The sequence below is a fragment of the Drosophila serrata genome, unplaced genomic scaffold (genome assembly GCF_035046125.1).
Source record: "Drosophila serrata isolate PLE 108 unplaced genomic scaffold, ASM3504612v1 contig_338, whole genome shotgun sequence".
Classification (NCBI taxonomy): Eukaryota; Metazoa; Arthropoda; class Insecta; order Diptera; family Drosophilidae; genus Drosophila; species Drosophila serrata.
Window position 1 is genome coordinate 54,577 of NW_028257236.1, and position 21,211 is coordinate 75,787.

Here is a 21,211-nt window from a genome sequence, read left to right on the forward strand (position 1 = left end):
GGTGTGTGTGTGCGTGTGTGTGTACGTACATTGTGTACATTGGCCTCTACCGTTTGCAAGTTGATGGGCAACGGGCAATGGAAGAAACGGCGAGGAAAATGGCGTCGCACACAAGCGGACACCGATGGAAATTTTCGAGGAACGGAGGCGAATAGAAATTGGAGTTCCTCAACTGCCTTGTTGCCAGGAAAAGTGGGACTGGGAATTGACACGAATGAAAGGGAAAATCTTGCGGTAGTGCAACCGAAATTGAGTGTTCGGCCCACTGTTGCAGATCGGCAACGAGGATAGACGGAGAAGGAAAACTCGCACTTATCTTGGCGGACAGATGCCTGGAACTGCTGATGACTTGGAGGATATCCTGCAAGGAATCCGGCTCAAAAGACCAAAATGCTTGGGGGGGGGAGCGATCCTTCCCGTAAAGATTCCTTATCGGAGGCCAAATATTTCCCACGTCGCTTTCGAATAATTAACCCGTTAGGGTTGAAAATGCAAAGGCGGGAGCGTCGTGGTAGATATTTCAGCGTCAGCTTTTTTCGCTGCTTACATGAGGCTAAAACTTAACTTAGAACCGAGCTGCCGGTCGCTTTGCATCGTTAAAGAGAGAGCGGGAGGTCGGCAATATTTGGAGTGCGAGAGCAAGCCGGGGACAGAAAGCTCGCTCCCGAGCAGAGGCGGCACAGTGGGCCCCTCACGTAAACGGCCAACTGCGCTTAAGGCCAGCGGCATAAGAGGGAGTAACCCTCTCACCATAATTTCAGTTGACACCCCCCTCACCACGCAGCAGCAGCATAAGAGAGCCAGCCCCTCGGCTAAAAGGAAGACAAACTAATTGATTCGGCAGCCAACCGGCTACAAACCTGGAAAGTAAATAATTCGCGCTCAACAAAGGATATCTAATTATCCTACCGGACATAACAATATCAATTTGAAAGTTGAAGTGACCATGGCGCGGAAAAAAACGCAGCTGTAAGATATATAATACACACAATTTACAGAACACTTAATTGGGCCCTTCGGTCAAATATTTTATTTCTTTAGTAAAATTTCTATAATTCGGACCAGTGTTTAATAAAAATAAAATAAAACAAGCATTAAATTCTATCCCTGTAACAATAAAATAAAAAATATTAAAGGTACTGTTCGGTCAAACTCTGTAAATTCGCATCTCCCGAACCGTTTCTCTTAGAATATACAATGTAAACAAAAGCTCAGTAACACGAAGTTACCAAATCTCTGTTCTCTAGTTCTGCTGCTGTTAATAAAGGTCAGTTGCTGATGTTAGATTGCTCGAAATGGTTGTCTTTTGGTCTTTGGTTAATAAATTGCAATTAGTTTATGCATCTCCCAACCTGATATCTCATGCAGCACAAAAAACGCTTTGTACATTAAACATTTTGGCGCCCAACGTGGGGCTGTGTATAAACAAATTATTAACAATTTATTATTATTTATAATTATTAAATTCCGCCCAACGAAGTGTTGTTTTTGTTTGATTCGCAAACTGCAGCTGCTGGTACAGTTTTCGAGTTATCTTCGCTACCTTTGGAGTCACGCCACGGAATTGCCAGTTCGCCACTTTTCGTCACCGCTTCGCTCTTGCTAGGTCTGGTTGCTGCGCTTTAACTCAAGCTTTTCGGCACTCGCACTCTTGTCGTTGGAAACACTTAAACGGCAGCACTCGAACATTAAACAGAACAGAAATATTACACGCATAAAGAGAATGGTCGATACCAAGCAAGAAGAAGGGAGGAAATCGCCAGCTGAACTTCAGTGCCGTTTGGGAATCTTGGAGTCCTACTTTAAGCAAACCCTTTCCGTGCAATCTGAAATTGAAACCTTGGAGCCCGCAGATAATGGTGGTGCCGACCTGGAGGACAGTCACATAACCACAAAATTGTCAATTCAGCAACTTCTTGGAGAAGCACAGTGCTCGACCGCCGCCTCGACTGCCAAGGTTGGCGCTGCCTAGCTTCGACGGAAATCATACGGACTATAAGAACTTCATCTCGTCGTTCCTGCAACTGGTGAACCGTGAGCAAATCTCGAATATAGACAAATTTAATCATCTCCGCAATTGTTTAAGGGGACCTGCATTGGAAGCTGTCGCAGCCTTCCCGGTCACTGGAGAAAATTATGCAAAGGATTTGGAAAAATTGAAGGATCGGTATGACAAGCCTGCGCTAATCTTCGTCGAAACGATCGCTTCCATTTTTAAACTGCAGCCAGCTGCCTCAGGAAATGCCCAACAGCTCCGCAGCTTAATTGACAACGCATCCGCGTTATATAGTTCCCTCTCATCGTTAGGCTCGGATGCCCAAATTTCTGAGGCAATGCTCATTTACGTGGTCATGGATAAGTGCGACCAACAGACCAAAACCAAATGGAACGAATCCCAGGATTATCTCACTCTACCATCCTGGAGCCTGTGTACCCAGCTGCTTGAACGCCAGTGCCAGTTTCTCTTGTCTTCTGGGCAACCCCATGGATCCGAGCGGTCAAGATCGACTCGTCCCCCAATTATATCTCACAACTCGTCGTTTTCGCTAACCAACGTACCATGTGTACACTGCCTAGCACCCTCGCACAAATTGCTGAATTGTGATAAATTTAGGGACCTCAGTCCAATTGCGCGATTTGACGTCGCTAAATTACATCGTCTCTGCCAGAATTGCCTGTGTAGTGGTCACCAACTCTCAAACTGCCCATCGAAAAATGGCTGTCGCACCTGCCACAAGGCACATCATACCTTATTGCACAACAACCATTCACTGAACGTGTCTCGCTCGCATCAACCGGTCCCAACCGCACTACCATTGGAAGCAGCAACCCACTCACATTCCGGTCAGAAATCACAGGTTTTACTTGCCACTGCGATGGTTCTCGCAAAGGATGCATTTGGAACATATAGACCTGGAAGAGCTCTTCTTGATTCCTGCTCCCAAAAAAACTTCGTTACGGACAATTTTGCACAACGGCTTCGTCTACGAAGGGAAAGACATCCAGTGCAAATTCGAAGCATCGGCCATTCGCAAACAGATATTAAATATTGCTCAACCGCATCTATTAAATCTCGCATGTCATCTTTCGTACTCTCCGCAGATCTTTGTATTACGCCACGGATTTCATAACAGCCTGATCTCGCCATTGACATTTCATCTTGGAATTTGCCAGAAAACACGCTTCTCGCTGATGAAAAATTCTACCAAGCTCGTCACGTCGACATGCTTCTGGGAACGGAAGCCATCTTCGACGCCTTGTCAATAGGGCAAATAAGGCTGGGACCTCGAGGCCCGCTGCTGCAGAAAACTCTATTTGGCTGGGTGGTGACTGGATGACTTCAACAAAGCGGATCAATAGAAGTTTCCACTTGCATGGCTTTAAACGCAAGGTCAATTGATGTCAATCTCAAACGTCTATGGGAGCTGGAAGCGGTCGACTCGACACCATTGCAGAACCTGGAACATTCCAGTTGCGAGAAACAGTACGAAAAGACCACTCGCCTCGACAGCACTGGTAGGATTGTCGTCAAACTCCCATTCAAGGATGACCCAAGCAGATTGGGAGATTCGTTTGATATCGCCCGTCGTCGGTTTTTGAGCATGGAACGTCGTCTATCGAAAGCTCCAGCGCTTCGTCAGCAATACTGCGACTTTATGGAAGAGTATGAAAAATTGGGTCACATGTCCCCAGTTAGTCATCCTAAATTGAAAGAGCCGCTTATTACATCCCCCATCACTGCGTCCCTAAACCCAGCAGTGAGTCTACCAAGCTCAGGGTAGTATTTGATGCCTCATGTCGGACTTCAAATCAAACATCGCTTAACGATTTGCTATGCGTCGGCCCAACACTCCAGGAGGAGTTGTACCTACAGCTTCTAAAGTTCAGACTCTATCGGTACGTCATCACTGCATATGTGACCAAGATGTACAGGCAAGTAAATCTCGATTTTGTTGATCGCAAATACCAATACATCCTTTGGAGAGCATTTCCAGAAGACACGATGCGCACGTATCAACTAAATACAGTGACCTACGGCACTGCAGCAGCCCCATTTTTGGTAACACGCAGCCTAAACCATCTGGCCGATGTCCACAGAATCGACTTTCCAATCGGCGCCACCATCATAAAGATGTCCTTTTATGTTTATGACTTACTCACGGGTGCAGACGACATAGCGACACTTCGCATTATCAAGGATCAAGTCACAGAAATTCTTCGACGGGGACATTTCCCGCTTACCAAACGGCATTCAAACCACTCTGAATTTATGGAAAATCACGCAGCTAAGGAACTCAATTCGTGTGGAGAGGGATTATCCAGCGCTCTAGGCGTGAACTGGAATCAGCACATGGATACACTGTTCTTCAAGTTCATAGCAAAGAATGAGTCATCGAGAGTCACCAAAAGAAGTATTTTGTCCATTGCATCCACCTTGTTCGACCCGCTTGGATTGCTCGCACCGCTTGTTGTTGTCGCCTGTCATGGGGCGATAGCGTTCCAGAAAACATACACACGGCCTGGAGCAAATGCCTAGAGTCATTCGAAACTGTCTCAATTTTGTCGATTCCCCGCTACTGCCTCCAACACAAGATTCGATCACTTCAACTTCATGGATTTTGTAATTCATCAATCAGAGCTTACGGATGCTGCTTTTATCTACGGTCAGAAACGTCGACGGGAGTTATCGCAGTGCATCTGTTGACTGCTAAGTCGAGAGTAGCTCCTGTTAAGAAAAAATGGCCAACCACACCGCAAATCATCGATATCGATCCAGCTACTATCAAGGCAGAGCAACGTAGAAGCACATTCAGCACTACTGTGATCAACAATCATGTTCTTCAACAGTTAACTCACATTAGTTCATATACTCGCTGCATTCGCACCATCGCATACGTTTTTCGCTTCGCCTACATGTCAAGAGGAGTCAAAGGTGTCGATCCATCGCTAACGCCGGAAGAACTTCGCCGCGCATTATTCAGCATCGTCTACAACATGCAGAAATAGTTCTTCTCTGAAGACTTTCGCTCACTGCAGAAGGCTAAACCATTTACAAGTCAGCTAAAATATTTAACTCCATTTCTCGACAGCTCATCAGGATATGCTCTCGTCAGAGTTGGAGGACGACTACAGAACGCTGATATCCCTGAATCTGAGCTGCATCCGCTGCTTCTACCAAGCAAATCGCACTTTGCTTGGATTTATGTTCGACACTTGCATCTGAGGAATTGTCACGCAGGTCGTAAGGCTCTAGTCGCTCTCATCCGTCTGGAGTACTGGATCATCAATTCCAGGGATCTAGCTCGTCGAGTGGTGCGCTCCTGCATCACCTGCCTTCGGTTCAGGCCCAAACTAGAGAACCAACTCATGGGATCGCTTCCTCTAGAACGAGTCCTGCTGCAGCAACCGTTTCAGAAGTGTGACGTCGACTTCTGCGGACCATTCAACACGTATCTTCGGATCAGAGGAAAGGGTCCAACCAAGTCATACCTCGCTGTCTTTATTTGTTTGGCATCTAAAACAGTCCACATAGAAGTTGTCTCGGATTTGTCCACCAAGGCATTTCTTGCAGCACTCAAACGGATGATCGCCCGGCGGTCGATCCCAGTCATCTACTGCGATAACGGAACCAACTTCGTCGGAGCTGCCAACCATCTTCAAGAACTACGAGAGTTTCTTGAAAACGAAGCCACGCAAGAGTTCATTTCACCTTATTTGTCAACCGATTTCATAGCCTTCCATTTCACCCCTCCCAGAGCTGCTCACTTTGGAGGCCTTTGGGAAGCGGCGGTGAAAAGCGCGAAAGGTCTGCTCTACATGACGTTGATGAATTCAAGATTCAGCTTCGAGGAACTCAGCACAATAACCGCAGAAATTGAAGCGATTCCTAACTCGCGTCCGTTATCTCCGCTATCTCCAGATCCCAACGATTTTTTTGCACTTATCCCAGGGCACTTCTTGCTTGGAAAGTCTCTTCGCTCCCTTCCAGGTCCGTCTCGTTAACACATGCGACCAGGCTGGAACGGTTCGACGCCGTGACTGCAAGAAAGCAAGAGTTTTGGCGTCGGTGGTCACTCGACTATCTACAAAAACTACGCGCTCGGACCAAATGGACAACACCATCGCCAAACATCAAGGCGAACACTATGGTTATCATCCACGACGACAATCTTCCTCCTTAGCGATGGAAGATTGGGCGCACTGAGACCGTTATTCCCGGACAGGATGGGCTAATCCGAGTGGCCCACATTCGAACTAGCACTGGTGTATGCTGCCGACCTGTGCATAAGCTGGCAGTAATCCCCATTGCATCACAATCTAGTTGAAAGATGATACTTTCAAGGCGGCCGGGATGTTCGGTCAAACTCTGTAAATTCGCATCTCCCGAACCGTTTCTCTTTGAATATACAATGTAAACAAAAGCTCAGTAACATGAAGTTACCAAATCTCTGTTCTCTTGTTCTGCTGCTGTTAATAAAGGTCAGTTGCTGATTTTAGATTGCTCGAAACGGTTGTCTTTTGGTCTTTGGTTAATAAATTGCAATTAGTTTATGCACCTCCCAACCTGATATCTCATGCAGCACAAAAAACGCCTTGTGCATTAAACAGGTACAAATAAATGAGTGTGAAGTGAGTTTTTTAAAGAATCTCAGTATTTAATTTGACGGCCACAATGAGTTTATTTCATTTTTAATTGTGTCCGGTGGAGGAGATTAACCCAATAATCCCAGAATTTGATAAATAAATATTTTAATATTCTTTCACATTATCTTCCCTGCGGAAAAATTAAATCAGCAAAATATAATCTATTAGTTATAGGGCGCATTAAAATTTTTTATCGCTCATAATTTTCTCTCTGTGTAACGGCTCATCGCTCTCTCCCCTAACAGTTTAAAGCTTTTGATCACTGTGTACTCCATAAACGTTTATGCTGCGGTGCATACATTGTCACCCTGCTGACACTGCCGTTGTTTTTGTTGCTCCGCTTATAGCAAGGAAATACGACCCCCAAAATGTTTGGTCTTCGTCTTTGTGTAGAACTTTTGCTTACGCGTACGGATTTCAGTGCAGTTTCAGCTGCCCATGAGTAATCCGATTCTCTAATATAGAGCAATAAAGCAACACTCAAGCGACTCAGAGCCCGAGTGTGAGAGACGGCTCCACACCTCAACCCCAATACTCAGACTACCAAGCAGTGATAATCATCAGAAGCAAGGTTAGGGGACCCTCCGACGCTATACTGTCGTCATTCGGAACAGTACTCAACTTTGATGCGATCATAAGTCGCCTCGATTTTACATATAGCGATAAACGCCCAATGCATGTCGTCGAACAAGAATTAGGTACCCTTTAATACAACATTATGAAGAGGTTGAGAAAAAACTCACCTTGTTGACGAATAAAGTCAATTTGTTATATGAGCCGTCGGTGGCCAGAACCTTTTTCGACAGTTTTCGTGAAGACGCTTAGCGCGTATTCATTTCAGGCCTTAAGCGCAGCCTTTACGGCAAAGCCGAAAGACATGGCATGGGCTCTGGCCCTGGCACAAGAAGTGGTATCAAACCACGAAAGATACATCTTCGGAACGACGTTTGCAAAAAGCCAGGAAGATAAGGACCCAGGCAAATAAAGAGTTTGATAAGTTTGGTAGAAGCCTGCACTTTACGATACCCAAGAACCAATGGATGTAAATCCTAAGATGTAGATGCTTCGTGTCGATATTTAATTCGAAGGCTACGTTCTTTATAAACCGGACCTGTCTTCTTTTAACGAATTAACCGGACTTGGCCTTTTAAAAAAGGCAGGGGACTCACTTTTCCTAGCTTCTGGCCATCTAAAATTTGGCACCGAGGTAGAGCAAATAGATTTCCATACTGATGCACCTTCTCTCGTTCAAGAAGCTTTCATGAAAATGCTAAAAAGCGGAAAGAAAACCTTTGCGGACCCTAATGAGACTCTATTCAATAATTCACTATGGGTGGTAGAAAAGAAGGGCACTGATGAGATGGATAATAAGAACATGCGACATGTAATCGACTTTTGCAAGCTTAATGAAAAAACTGTGGCTGACAAGTAACCTATCCCGAATATTTCCATGATATTGGGGAACTTAGGCAAGGCCAGGTATTTCACCACTTTGGACCTTAAGTCAGGTTACCACAAAATTACCCTCGCTGAACGCGATAGAGAAAAATCCTCGTTTTCCGTAAATAGCGGAAAATATGAGTTCCGAAGACATTTTTGGCCTCAAAATTGCAGCAAGCATTTTTCAAAGTACAATTGACGACATCCTGCGGGAGCAAATTGGAAAACTTTGCTATGTTTACTTCGATAACATAATCATATTCTCAAAAGATGAAGACTCTCACATCAAGCACGTAGATTTTGTATTAAAGAGCCTATATGAATCAAACATGAGAGTTTCGGTTGAAAATCCACCTTTTTTAAGAAAAGTGTGAGTTTCCTTGTGTTTGTAGTCACTTGTAATAGTGCAACAACAGGCCCAGAGAAGGTGAAGGCCATAAAAGAATTTCCGGAACCAAAAAATGTTTTCGGTTTGGTCGTTTCTAGGTCTAGCCAGTTACTACCGAAGTTTCATTAAGAACTTCGCAGCAATAGTAAGGCCTGTTCCTGATATATTAAAGGGCGAAAACGGAAGTGTTAGTAGGCACAAGTCACAAAATATTCCGGTACAGTTCTCTGAAATGCGCAACAAGCGATTACAAAAAGGCGTTCGATCTAAAGACAGACGCCTCTGCCTTTGGTATTGGTGCAGTCCTATCAGAAGAAGGACGCCCCATTACGATAATTTCAAGAACGTTAAAAGACTGAGAAATAAACTACGCCACAAATGAGAGGGAGTTATTAGCCATTGTATGGGCTTTATCCAAACTACGGCACTATTTATATGCGGTTAAAGATATAAATATCTTCACCGACCACCAGCCATTAACATTCGCAGTATCGTAATCCAATCCGAATGCGAAAATCAAGCAATGAAAAGCTCGCATCGACGAGTCCGGCGCAAAAATGTTTTAAAAGCCCGGCAAAGAGAATCTCGTCGCGGATGCCCTCTCCAGACAGCAACTTAACGTTATGTGGGCGGAAGAAGCTTATTCGTGTGCGGCCACCATTCACAGTAAAGTGTCGCTCATACATACACTCGAATCCACGGATAAACCATTGAACTGCTTTCATAACCAGATAACTCTGGAGGAAGCACGCTTTCCGTCTAAGTGCAGCTTCGTGCTCTTTGGAAACAAGAGACGCACAATATTGACTTCACATGCACGGAATCGCTACTTGAGGAGCTCGAGGACACCATAGTCCCCAAAGGCGTATATGCCATTCATTACGATCTGCACAAGCTAGAAATAATATAGGATAAATTGGTTTGGTAATTCCCAGATACTAAATTCTGGCATTGCAATAACCGTGTGATATCTTCTCAACGGACACTAAATACTTCCTGACAAGCATCGATAAATTCTCAAAGCTCGCAGTCGTGCAACCTACTCCCTCTAGAACAATTGAGGACCTCAAACCAGTGCCGTTGTAGCTAACGAACTATTTTCCAAAAGCCAAAACGATCTATTGTGACAATGAACCTTTATTGAATTCGCATACGATCTCGGCCATGCTTAATAACTACTTTGGAGTTAATATCGCAAATTCACTACCTTTACACAGTGTATCTAACGGATAGTTGGAACGCTTGTACGGCACCATGCTAGAACTATTATTGCATTGAGATTGACAAAGGTATAAGCGATACCACAGAGTTGATTTTACTAGCCACTGCCATGTTCTCTATGTATTTTTATTCATTTGTTTATTACACCTTGAAGCCACTTACACCCGATAACCTAAGTAGACGAAGCGAATACAATAATCAACGACAGGTCGGCCAAAGTTCGAGGGGACAATGGGAAAAAATCCTGGACTCATGACACACACCTCATCACCTTTGACAAACAGGCCATGAAAATTGACACACTCTTCTTCAACCATAATAATACCCAGAAGAGAGCTCCAGGGGCAGCCAGCTTCCCCCTATTGAACAGTTCAGAGAAGAGATCCAAACACGTCTCGCAGCAATATTGGCAAAGAAACCCGCAGTCCAAACAAAGCTGATTTACAAACGGTCGAGGGCGGCCTTAACTTAGAAAGGGGAATAGTAAGCAGTTGTCAACCAGACCAGAGTCGTTGACCATAGTCACGTTGACAAAAAAGCTCCGGGTAAATTGCTGACCTAGCAATGAACCGGATGCTCGTGCACAGACGGAAGGGACAGCATATTTGCTTTGTTAGCTATAAGTTTATTTCTTAACTTCGGTCTTGTTTCCTATTTACTTGAATAAAGAGCTTATGCTCGCGAACATTACTCACGCCATCGCCTCTTTTATTATTTTGAAAAACGCCTACTGAGCTTAAGACCAGAGGCTTAAGAGGGCAGTTACCTTCTCACCATAATTTCAGTTGTCGCAGCAGCAGCGTAAGGGAGCCAGCCACTCGGCTAAAAAGGAAGACAAACTAATTGATTCGGCAGCCAGCCGGCTACGGACAAGGAAAGTAAATCTATATATATAAAAATGCTCTGTTCGTGTCTACTTCCTTCATAGACTTGAAAAGTTCTGAACCGTTTAAGCCCAAATTTTTACACAACATACGTTGAGGTTCCAGCTCGGTTATTGTCTACTTCTGATGTTGATAGCTTATCTGCGGTTGCGAATATATCAATTTTTTTATCGTTTCCCCGTGCCCCTACTGCTGCGCCCTCTACAGGCAGCCAGCTGAATCAAAGCATTTCCTGTCAAACATTCAAAACATATTGAAAGAAGAAATTGGAGATGAAAATTTTATTTTCTTCTTCAGGTTCAGTAAGAATCGAAGTCATGCCACCCAAGAAGCCGAGTTTGGGTCGTCGTACTCGCAATACAGAAGCAAACAGATGTAAGATTACGAATATGACTGACGAAGAACGCGCCTCCATCCGAGAGACTGAGCGGCTGAAAGCAATGCAGATGGACAACGAGGAATCAGCAGAAGGATGAGCAGATAGGCTTGAGAGAAAACGATTGAGAGTTAGGCAGTCGCGTTCTGCAGCAATCGATTTGATTCACTCTCAAAATAATGAACACGACAGGGCAAGGGTAGCTGAAGCGCATTTACAGTTTGCAGCAGATCAAAACCTGCAATACAATCGTCTTGCATTCAGATATAATACAACTGTTGGTTACAGCTCGAATCGCAATGTCGTTATTGGCCGGATGCATCAGGTCTGCATATACTGTCAGGCTCCTTCGATTGAATCAGACGAAACTTCGGTCCGAGGAATATATCCATTTGCGGGATGCTGTGATGAATGACCGTAATACAACCAACGTTGGAAAGCTCACGATTTTGCCATCCTCATACATAGGTAGTCCACGCCACATGCACAAATATGCTCAAGATGCCATGGCATATGTTCGTAGCTACGGCCGTCCAGATTTATTTATCACCTTCTCATGCAATCCAGCTTGGGACGAGATAGTACAGCTGTAATTTCCCTGACAATCATATAGGGATAGGCATAACATCACAGCCCGTGTTTTCAGACAAAAGCTCAAGTCACTGATGGATTTCATTGTGAAACATGGAGTTTTTGGATCTGTGCGGTGCTGGATGTATTCAGTAGAATGGCAGAAGAAAGGATTGCCGCATGCGCATATACTGATTTGGCTGTATGATAAAATTACTCCAGACGAAATCGACGATGTTATATGCGCTGAGATTCCACGGACCCGAGGTTGATACGGATTTCAATGAAGTTGTCATAAAGAACATGATCCATGGCCCTTGTGGTACCCTCAACCCATGTTCACCATGAATGGTAGACGGGAAGTGTTCCAAGCGATATCCTCGAGCATTTACAGCCAACACCGTAACAGGGGACGATGGATATCCTCTGTATAGGAGACGGTCAACTGAAGATGGAGGGACTTCGGCAACTTCAAACATGAGAATTGGTGATATTGATGTAGACAATCGTTGGGTGGTTCCATACTCACCACTATTGTCAAAATCATACAAAGCGCACATCAACGTAGAATATTGCAATTCCGTGAAATCGATTAAATATAACTGCAAGTACGTGAATAAAGGCAGCGATATGGAAGTTTTTGGTGTTCAGACATAAAATGGTGACAGCAATGCAGTACGAGTTGTCGATGAAATCCATCAATACCAGGCTGGAAGGTACGTAAGCAGCAACGAGGCTGCATGGCGAATTTTTTCATTCCCAATTCATGAACGCTATCCAGCTGTAGTTCACTTGGCAGTCAATTTGGAGAATGGTCAACGTGTCTATTTCACAGAACTAAATGTGCAAGAAAGAGTCCTGAATCCGCCTACGACAACTCTGACTGCCTTCTTCACCTTATGCCAGGAAGATGCTTTTGCCATAACCTTAATGTATTCAGAAGTGCCCTCTTAACCACAATATGACACAGAGAAACGTGGCAGGGTACAGCTAGTAATTTATATATCTATTCAGCCGCCCGTTTTATATAAGTTTTAAAACTTCAAAGACTTCATCTCTTTACATTTATAGAAATTTTTCAACACATGCATGACCTTACTTTTTATGCCACAATCAATATTCTGCATCATTTAATGCTTTACAATTTAAATACAATTTTACAATACCTACAAGTAAATTATTCCCACACATCCCTTTAAACACCAGGTTACTATTTTTAATTACTTTGAAGCCATCCGGACAAAAACCGAAGGACATTCCAACATCTGAATTGTGCGGTGTGTCTTTACAGAACAGCACATTTTGTAAAACGATGTTGTTCACTAAGCAGTTAAGTTTAACATGTCCCTTAGCAAATCTGCAACTATAAGCTAAAAACCGTCATCTTTGGAGTCAATTGCGCCCCATTCCTTGCGATGCGTTTCCTGCAACAGCTAGCCGACGACGAAGAGTCGAGGTATCCGCAGGCTAGTTAAGTTATCCGACAATTTATGTATGTCGACGACGTTCTAACGGGGGCAGACTCCAAAATTGGGGCGCAGAAGGCAGTCCGCGAGTCCGCAGTCCTGCCGAACCCAGGGCCCCACTCAGGAAATGGAATTCCAATTGCAAGGCGGTTCTGACCGACATTCCGAGCGACCATTACCTCCGGGTCGACTTCCTTGAAATAGACGCCGAAAACACGGCCAAGACTCTTGGAATACGATGTAGAGCGACGACGGACGAGTTCTATTTCATTCCGCCGAAAGTGACCACGGGATCGTCATTCACGAAGCGCCAGGTCCTATCCCAGATTGCCAAGTTGTTCGACCCAGCGGGTTGGCTCGACCCCTTTATTGTGCGAACGAAGATGCTCATGCAGGACATTTGGCTCCAGGCGTCCTTCCTCAAGATCTCTCTCAACGATGGGTTGAGTTTGTGGGGAATTACTCCGCGCTCGAACAAGTCCGCATTCCTCGATGGGTCGAGTTTCGACCACATCTGAACATCGAGCACCATGGGTTCTGCGACGCTTCGGAAAAGGCGTACGGCGCAGCCATTTATGTCCGCGTGGAGGTTGGGTCCACGGTCATGGCGAACTTGCTAACGGCAAGGACTCGAGTGTCCCCATTCAGAACGGTGTCATTCCCTCGGCTGGAGTTGTGCGGGGCCTTATTGTTATCCGAAATGGCTAATGCCGTTCTTCCCAAAATGCCAGGGCCGGCAGTCAACCTGCACTGCTGGACCGACTCGACAATTGTCCTCGCCTGGTTGCACAAACCAGCGTGTCACTGGACAACGTTCGTGGCCAACCGGGTGACGAAGATTACCCAGCTGACCGAGGTGGAGAGATGGGCACATGTTCGCTCCGACCAGAACCCGACAGATCTCGCTAGACGGGGGTAACGTTCCAAGACCTCGCGGCCAGTCAGTTGTGGTGGCACGGTCCCGCCTGGATGCAGAGGCCTCGCTGCGAGTGGCCCAATCAAGGCAGTGGTTCTCCCGTGACTAAGCTCGAGAAGCGAGTTGTCAAGGTCCATGCCGCGAAGGCTCCCCCAGAAGATATTCTGCAGCGGTTCTCCACACTCGACAAGGCGTAGCGGGTCCTCGCCTTTGTCCATCGCTTCATTCAGCGCACTCGGTGGAGCGAGGTTCCACCTGAGGATCCCCTGACCGCCACTAAAATCGCGACGGACGAACGTCTCCTGGTAGCTGTCACGCCACGTTTTTACTCCGAGATTAGCTGCTTATGCCAAAAGCGTTCATTACCAGCATCCAGTCCTATTCTAAATTTGAACCCGTCCCTTGATTAGCAGGGGCTCAGGAGAGCCTGCGGACGGGTCTCGGCCTTAGACATTCTCCAATGTGACGAGCGGCACCGTATAATCATCCCATAGAACTGCCATCTGTCTCGCCTTTTTGTCCACTTTACGCATCGCATAACGCTACACGGCGGTAATCAGCTGACAATCCGTCTGATCCATTCCAAATTCTGGATTCCGAGGGTAAGGAATTTGGTCAAATCGGTCATCTATTCGTGCAAGGTGTGTGTCATCCACAAGTAGAAGGTGCAAACGCAACTCATGGGATAGTTGCCTAAGGAGAGGACGTCGTTCACTCATCCCTTCACCTACACCGGTATGGACTACCTCGGCCTCTTCGACATCAAGAACTACACGTGCCGAGTCTATCTGATTACAAAAGGGTATGTTCTAGTGTTCGTGTTCTCCGCCACTAAGGCCATCTATTTACCGAGAAATTTCTCGCCGCTTTCGCCAGTTTCGTGTCCCGCAGAGGATGTCCCCGCCAAGTTCAATCGGACAACGGAAAGCCCTTTGTAGGAACGGCTGCCCTCCTCTCTCGTGATTTTCTCCAAATCCTGAAAGGGGCTGTGACAAGCGCCTATTGCCATCAACAGCTTCTCTGGCATTTCATTCCTCCGGGAGCCCCCCACATGGGAGGCCTGTGGGAGGCAGGCGTCAAGACCTTTAAGACCCTGTTCTATAAGTCCACGGCCACCCGCAAATGCACGTTTGAAGAGCTGTCCACGCGACCGATTGCTCCCATGTCCGAAGACCCCGCCGACTTGCTGGCATTTACTCCTGGACACTTTCCTGTTGGAGGGCCCCTCCTAGCCACTGTGGGACCCGAAATAAAGGGGGGCACGACGTCCATGATTAATCGGTGGCAGCACTTGAAGGCTCTCCAGCATCAATTTCGGCTGCAGTGGAAAGAAGAGTACCTCAAGGAGCTTCATAAACGGGATAAGTGGCGAGCTCCTTCAAGATACCTCCGTGTCAGGGAAATGGTGGTTGTTAAGGAATCGATGGCGTGTTTCCAGGATCCGACGGCCGTGTTCGTGTGGTCGACATCCGCACTGCGCGGGGGCTGCTTACGCGCCCTGTAGCCAAAGCTGTCCTCCTTCCGATGGACGCTTCCGCCTGCCCAATGGTTCGACGTTATGTACTGTCTCGTAGTCATAAGCCGTAGTTCCAATACGAAATTCGCACTCATGCTACTTCCTTCAATGTTATTCATCATTCCGGCTGTCATACCCAGCACGATGCCTCCGCGTCCACGCATCGCCACAAGAAAGCAGATGTACTCGAGGTATATTGTGCAACTGTTGCCAAATCTTCAGGGGGATTCACCCACTACGAAGATGCCGTCGTTTTCTGTGCCTGAGTTCTGAGAAGCGGTCCTCGCTAACCGATACTGTCCCAGCTGTTTGGCTAACGAGCATTCTAACGGAGCGAGTCGGAAAGGTGACTGCTGCAAAACGTGTGGCCGGACCATCACACACTGCTTCACCTATCCGAGCGACCACTGGCTCCGCGAGAGCTGCGTCAGAGTGCGCGCCGGTCTCGGGACGCCGTCGGCCCTTCTCGGCAATCTGCAGCTACCCCACGGTCGACCCCCGCCCCTACATCATCGTCCGTCGAGCAAAGGCAACAGTCCATCATTTGCCAGGGACGCTCGCACAGTGCGGCCTCAGCGCCGACGCTGTCATCGCTGCTGCAGCGACACAGCGTCAATGTCCTTCCGATCGCGCTGGTACGGATTGACACCGAAGCGCGCACCTTCGACACGGTTGGGTCGTGTCTGGAGCCTGCCATCAGTCATAGCTGCAACGACCCTGTTGAAACCCTACTCTCGCTTTAACGAGGCAAGGAGTTCAGAAGCTCGGTTCTAAGTTAAGTTTTAGTATCATGTAAGCAGCGAATAAAAGCCGACGCTGAAATACCTACCACGACGCCCCCGCCTTTGCATTTTCAACCCTGACGGGTCCGATAAGGAATCTTTGCGGGCAGGATCGCCCCCCTAAACAGAGGCTATGACCTGAGTAATGTTCGCGAGCATTAGCTCTTTATTCCAGTGATTTGGAAAAAGACTTAAGTAAAGAAATAAACTTATAATTAACAAAGGTCACAACGGCCACGCAAATATGCAGTGCCCGCCGTCTGTGCACTAGTATACGGCCCATTGCTAGGTTAGCAATTTGGCCGGAGCCTTGTTATCAACGTGACTACGGTCAACGACTCTGTTCTAGCTGACCAGCTGAGCATTCATTTTTATAAAAAAAGGTACAACTCCAATAAATTAAATAAAAAAGCCTTTCTTTTTTTTAATAAAAAAAATTAGCTAGAAACCCAAAAAAAAAAAAGACAAATAGCTTTTCTCTTTTTTTATAAGAAGAAATGAGATAGAAACCAAAAAAAAAATTGCCAATGAAAAAAATTATGTAAAGTTAAAAATTGCTTTAAAAATTAGCTAAAAGCATAAAGTAGCAGAGAAAAAAATATTTTAAACTTAGCGAGAAAAAACACAAAAAGCTAATGAAATTAGCTATACGCCTATGGAACGGATTAGTTCACAATTGGTTGCAATCGGCAGACCTGCCTCGACTCTAGCTTCCTTAATACGACGGATGATCGCTGAAGGAATGTGAGCACAAAAAAAAAACACGCCAACAAACAGAAACACTCAAGAAAATACTAGCTGAAAATCAGCTATAAAAAACTAACCAGTGTTTAGGTCGTTTAGCAGTAATTTAAAAAATTTTTGGATAATTTTTAATCCTCGGTTCTCGGAATTTATTTCTTTAAAGTTGTACGTGGCTGATTTTGTTTCGATTTTGTTTTGAGTGCAGGTGCTTGTGCACGCTCTAGTCACAAAGAGGAGAAGAAAGAAATAATAGTTTGAAAAACTAAAAAAACACCCGAACTAAAAAGAAGAAAATAATTTATAATTACATACAAAATAATTAAATTCAGAGCAATAGTATATAATTATAAACAAGAATTCGCTCAGTGGTAATGATGTCTTTCGTTGGCGTGTCCATTTGAGCGTACGTTCCCTCCTCGAGTTCCGAGCTCACTCTTAGGCTTCCTAGGATGTGGGTGTCAACTAGTAGCTCTAGTGACTCTTCAATTGTCGTCGTAGCAGAACCGTCTGATCTGTTGATCAGGGTAGGGCTTATGTGCCCTTTGGCGAGAATTTTGCTTACTGTCGCCGTGTCCTTTATGCCTTCTAGTGACTCGCAGTAGTTTTGCCAGGACTCTTTCTTGGCCTTGTATACTGCCTTCTTGAAAATTTTTTGTGCTTCTTTATATGTTCCCCAGTCCCGGGCTACATTGCTGTTGTTGAAGGACTTTCTCGCGCTCTTTCTGAGCTCTCTTAGTTCCTTTGTCAACCACGGTGAGTATTGCTTCTTCGAGAATGTTAGTTTACAAGTCTCTTTGAAGGCGTTGTTCAGGATATTCGTTAGCTCCTTTACCACCTTGTCGAGTGCCTTTACATTGGATAAGATCTTGATCCTCCTGCCGTTTACTTTGGATTGAACAATTTCGCTGAATTTGTCCCAATCCGTCTTTCGGGGGTTTCTTCTTGGCACATGTTTCTTAACTGGTGTCGTTATTTCAAAGAAAATGTACCTATGGTCTGAGAAGGAGTGCTCTGTCGAAACCCTCCAGTTCTCGACCCTGTAATTATTCTGTTATATTAGTAAGGTGAGATCTAACACCTCTTCCCAACAAAATTTTCCGTGCTCGGAAAGATGAAGGTCGGCGTATTACCCTTATTACATATCGTAACATTTCTAAAAATAATATTATCAAAGAGTGACTCACCTCTATCGTTTGTCTCCGAACTCCCCCAGAGCGTGTGCCTCGCATTCGCATCACACCCGAGCACCAGTCATCTTCATCACTTCCGCCCATTGCAGCAGCTTGACTACCGGCTCAGGCGGGGCCGGCTCGTCATGGGCCATGTACGCCGATGCTGTAGTGACTCCGCTCCCATCCGCCGCTACGAATCTGGCCACTGCTAGGTCAGGTGTGCTGAGATTGGGACAGAGAAAAGCATTAAAATGATTCTTAATTACTATGCAAGCTCTCGACCTACCATTCGAGTATGTGCACAGTAGTGTGTATCCTTGGATCCTTAGTCCAGCGACTTGCCCGTCCCTGGTCCAAGGTTCCTGTATAAAACCGGTGTCGATATCCCTCTTCCTTAGAAGGATCGTAAGATCAGCTGAACCGTGCCAGCTGCGCTTCAGATTTTCGCCATCTCTGAGGATGTGCCCAGCTGAGCATCACCTATGTGCTTAGATTGGGAAGTGCTGGCAAGCGCAGCGGACCAGAGGGGGTTTGGGGCTTTGAAGACAGGTCGACCGCAGGGTTGCCTGGCCCTGGGAAGGCTCCGTACAGACACAGCTTGATTAACCCCCCCCCCCCTCAGCTGCGAACCAGGACGTCAGTGTACACAGGTCGCGTCACACACTTGACTTGAGGGGAGGCTGATTAAAGACTTGCCTAAGTCCGCCCGAGTAGAATTGGTCACCATCTCCGGTCGAACCTCTTCTGGGAACCTGCTTCCAGCCGCCCTCACTTGGAGAGTATAGTCGCACTACCGATGGTGTACACAGTTATGGCAGATGACACGGTCATCCGTTGATCCCCCTATGTACCCTATAGGCTGACTGCCGTAAAAGCTGTATTTGTGGAATTATTTGAAAGCAAAATAGCCCCAGGGATGATAAAATCCCATAGGACTACCAAATAGTCCGTTTTCGAATAGATCTTCACAGAAGAATCCAACATCGTTGCATTTCTCAAAAATGAATAATTATGATGCGAGTATGGAGTTAAAAGCTATGAGAACACCACCCAAACGTCTGAAGAGGCCGATCTAGCCAATATTCGGTAGAAAACACACAAAAACAAGTTTTTGTGAACACAATAAACTCAGAAGCAAACAAAATACTATCAGAATACATGTTAGGAATTTTACTACGTAAGCTTCTTGCATTCTGATAGGACATGGATAGAGCGGTGGGGAGTTTTTTGAAGACGTAGAAGGCACAGTAGTCTAATCGGGACTAGGAAATATTATTCCTACCACTTTTTCTTTAACTTAGCTTCGCACTCTTTGAAAACAACATAGTCCTTAGCATAATAAAATTTGAACTAATTTTATTTTTATTTTATTTTGTTTTTACTCTGGTTTTGCCTTAAATAAAAGCGATAACTTCTTTCGATGTTAAAGCAGGAGAGAGCCGCGAAACAAATATATGTATCGTAGGTGGGACTGCTTAAAGGACTTTTGGCATGGCAAATTGGTTGGATAGAATCAGCTCATACTCCAGGACCATTAGGTCTGAAGTCCCACAAAGCACAGTGCTGGGACCTGTCCTGTAGAGCCACTTCACGCTCTACGATTCGCTGAAGAATTCTAAGGTCACACTGACGACACTGGACGACACTGCCCAACTCTCCAGATCCGAATGTGTATATAAGGCCACTGACCCTCTTCAAGAACTCCTGAAGAATTTTGGGAACTTTGCGTGCAGCTGGAACGTGACTAATAGTCCTGAGAACTGCACAAAAATCACATACGCGCTAAGAAGAGAGACTAGCTTCGGATTCTTCTTTTATGGCCAGTTTCTCCCGCAGCACAACCAGTTCACCTACCTCAATCGCCGACACACAAGAAAACCATGGACAAACTGGAAGAAGCTGCAAAACGAGTACGTTACCTTACCGGCTCGAGGAGCAAGCTCAGTCTGGAAAATCAGAAAAGGATTTACCAATCCATTTTTTCTCCCATCTAGAAGTGCTGCCTACCCATTTACAGTATAGCGTGCAAAACAAACCTGCAGAAGATCGAATCTTTCCAATCTTACTTCCTGAGGAGAATTACAAGCGAGGAATGGTGCATTCACTACGTCACTGAGGACTGTCGATAACGACAGCAGTTGTCAACAGTTGGCGCATAAAAGAACTTAAAAACATGTAAATTTGAACAAACATACTGTTTGTGGGGAAGACAACGAATTTGCCACCCTTAAGCAATAATAACTAACGCTCGAATGGGGCTGATACTCAGTAATACTATTAGTCACAACCGCGGAGAATGAGGCACGATAGCCTGCATCCCGGGATTGCGCTACAATGTCGACTGCCTTATCGGAATTCAGAGAGGATTCCCCAATCCCAGAGACTAGGGTATGCAACTTTCGATAATTCAAATGTAGTTTGTTTGCTAGGCGAGAAGTTATGAAGTTTAGCTGCGACGCCGAGTCTAAAATTGCTCGGCAAGGCATAAATTCTCCAGCCTTATTTCTCACACATATAATAGCGGTTGGAAGCAACACGTAATCAATGGGCAGAATATTTGTGGGTTTTGGTGGAGGGTTCGATGAACGCGAAAATTATGCTAATGCTGATGAAGATGTTGATGGCTAGAGTTGAGAAGTCGATCGGATGATAGAGATGATGCGGTGGATGGTACAGATGGGTATTGATTAAAATGCAACAATGAGTGGTGCTTCAATTGACAGTGCGTTGACTTGCAGTGCTGCAAACTATGCCCCTTGCGCAAACAGTTGAGGCACAGGTGCAACTTCTTTACTTGTCTAAATGGAACATGCGGACTCAAATTTAAAAATCGAGAGCATTTTGGCAAATAATGATCCCTCGCCTCACAAAACCTACATAGCGGAAGATTTGGGCTACCAGCTGAAGCAATAAGGCTATACCTATGCAGGGCTTTTCCCACCTGCCGGCTTAGTGTTTGCGTTACCAAGGCTTGATCCGAATTTTCCCTCATCCTACACCTCCTCTGCAAGAACGACTCCATAGAATCCCACGTAGATAGATCGTTAATGGACAACTCCTCTTCCCATTTTTCCCGCGTCCTCTGATCGAG

At 45.6% G+C, this 21,211-nt stretch overlaps 2 protein-coding genes across 2 annotated transcripts; both read left to right on the forward strand.

Annotated features, from left to right (window-relative positions):
* Window positions 1–3,374: 3,374 nt before the first annotated feature.
* On the forward strand, window positions 3,375–13,508 carry LOC147642880 (uncharacterized). The gene is given in 5 exon segments (XM_086837983.1): window positions 3,375–3,758; window positions 3,857–4,412; window positions 4,670–5,790; window positions 12,877–12,980; window positions 13,046–13,508. Coding segments are annotated over 5 exon segments (2,628 nt in total).
* A 1,135-nt stretch (window positions 13,509–14,643) lies between these two features.
* Window positions 14,644–15,410, forward strand: LOC147642881 (uncharacterized). The gene is made up of 2 exons (XM_086837984.1): window positions 14,644–14,708; window positions 14,783–15,410. Exons 1-2 carry the CDS (start codon window positions 14,644–14,646, stop codon window positions 15,408–15,410), a joined length of 693 nt encoding a protein of 230 aa, XP_086694110.1.
* Window positions 15,411–21,211: the final 5,801 nt, after the last annotated feature.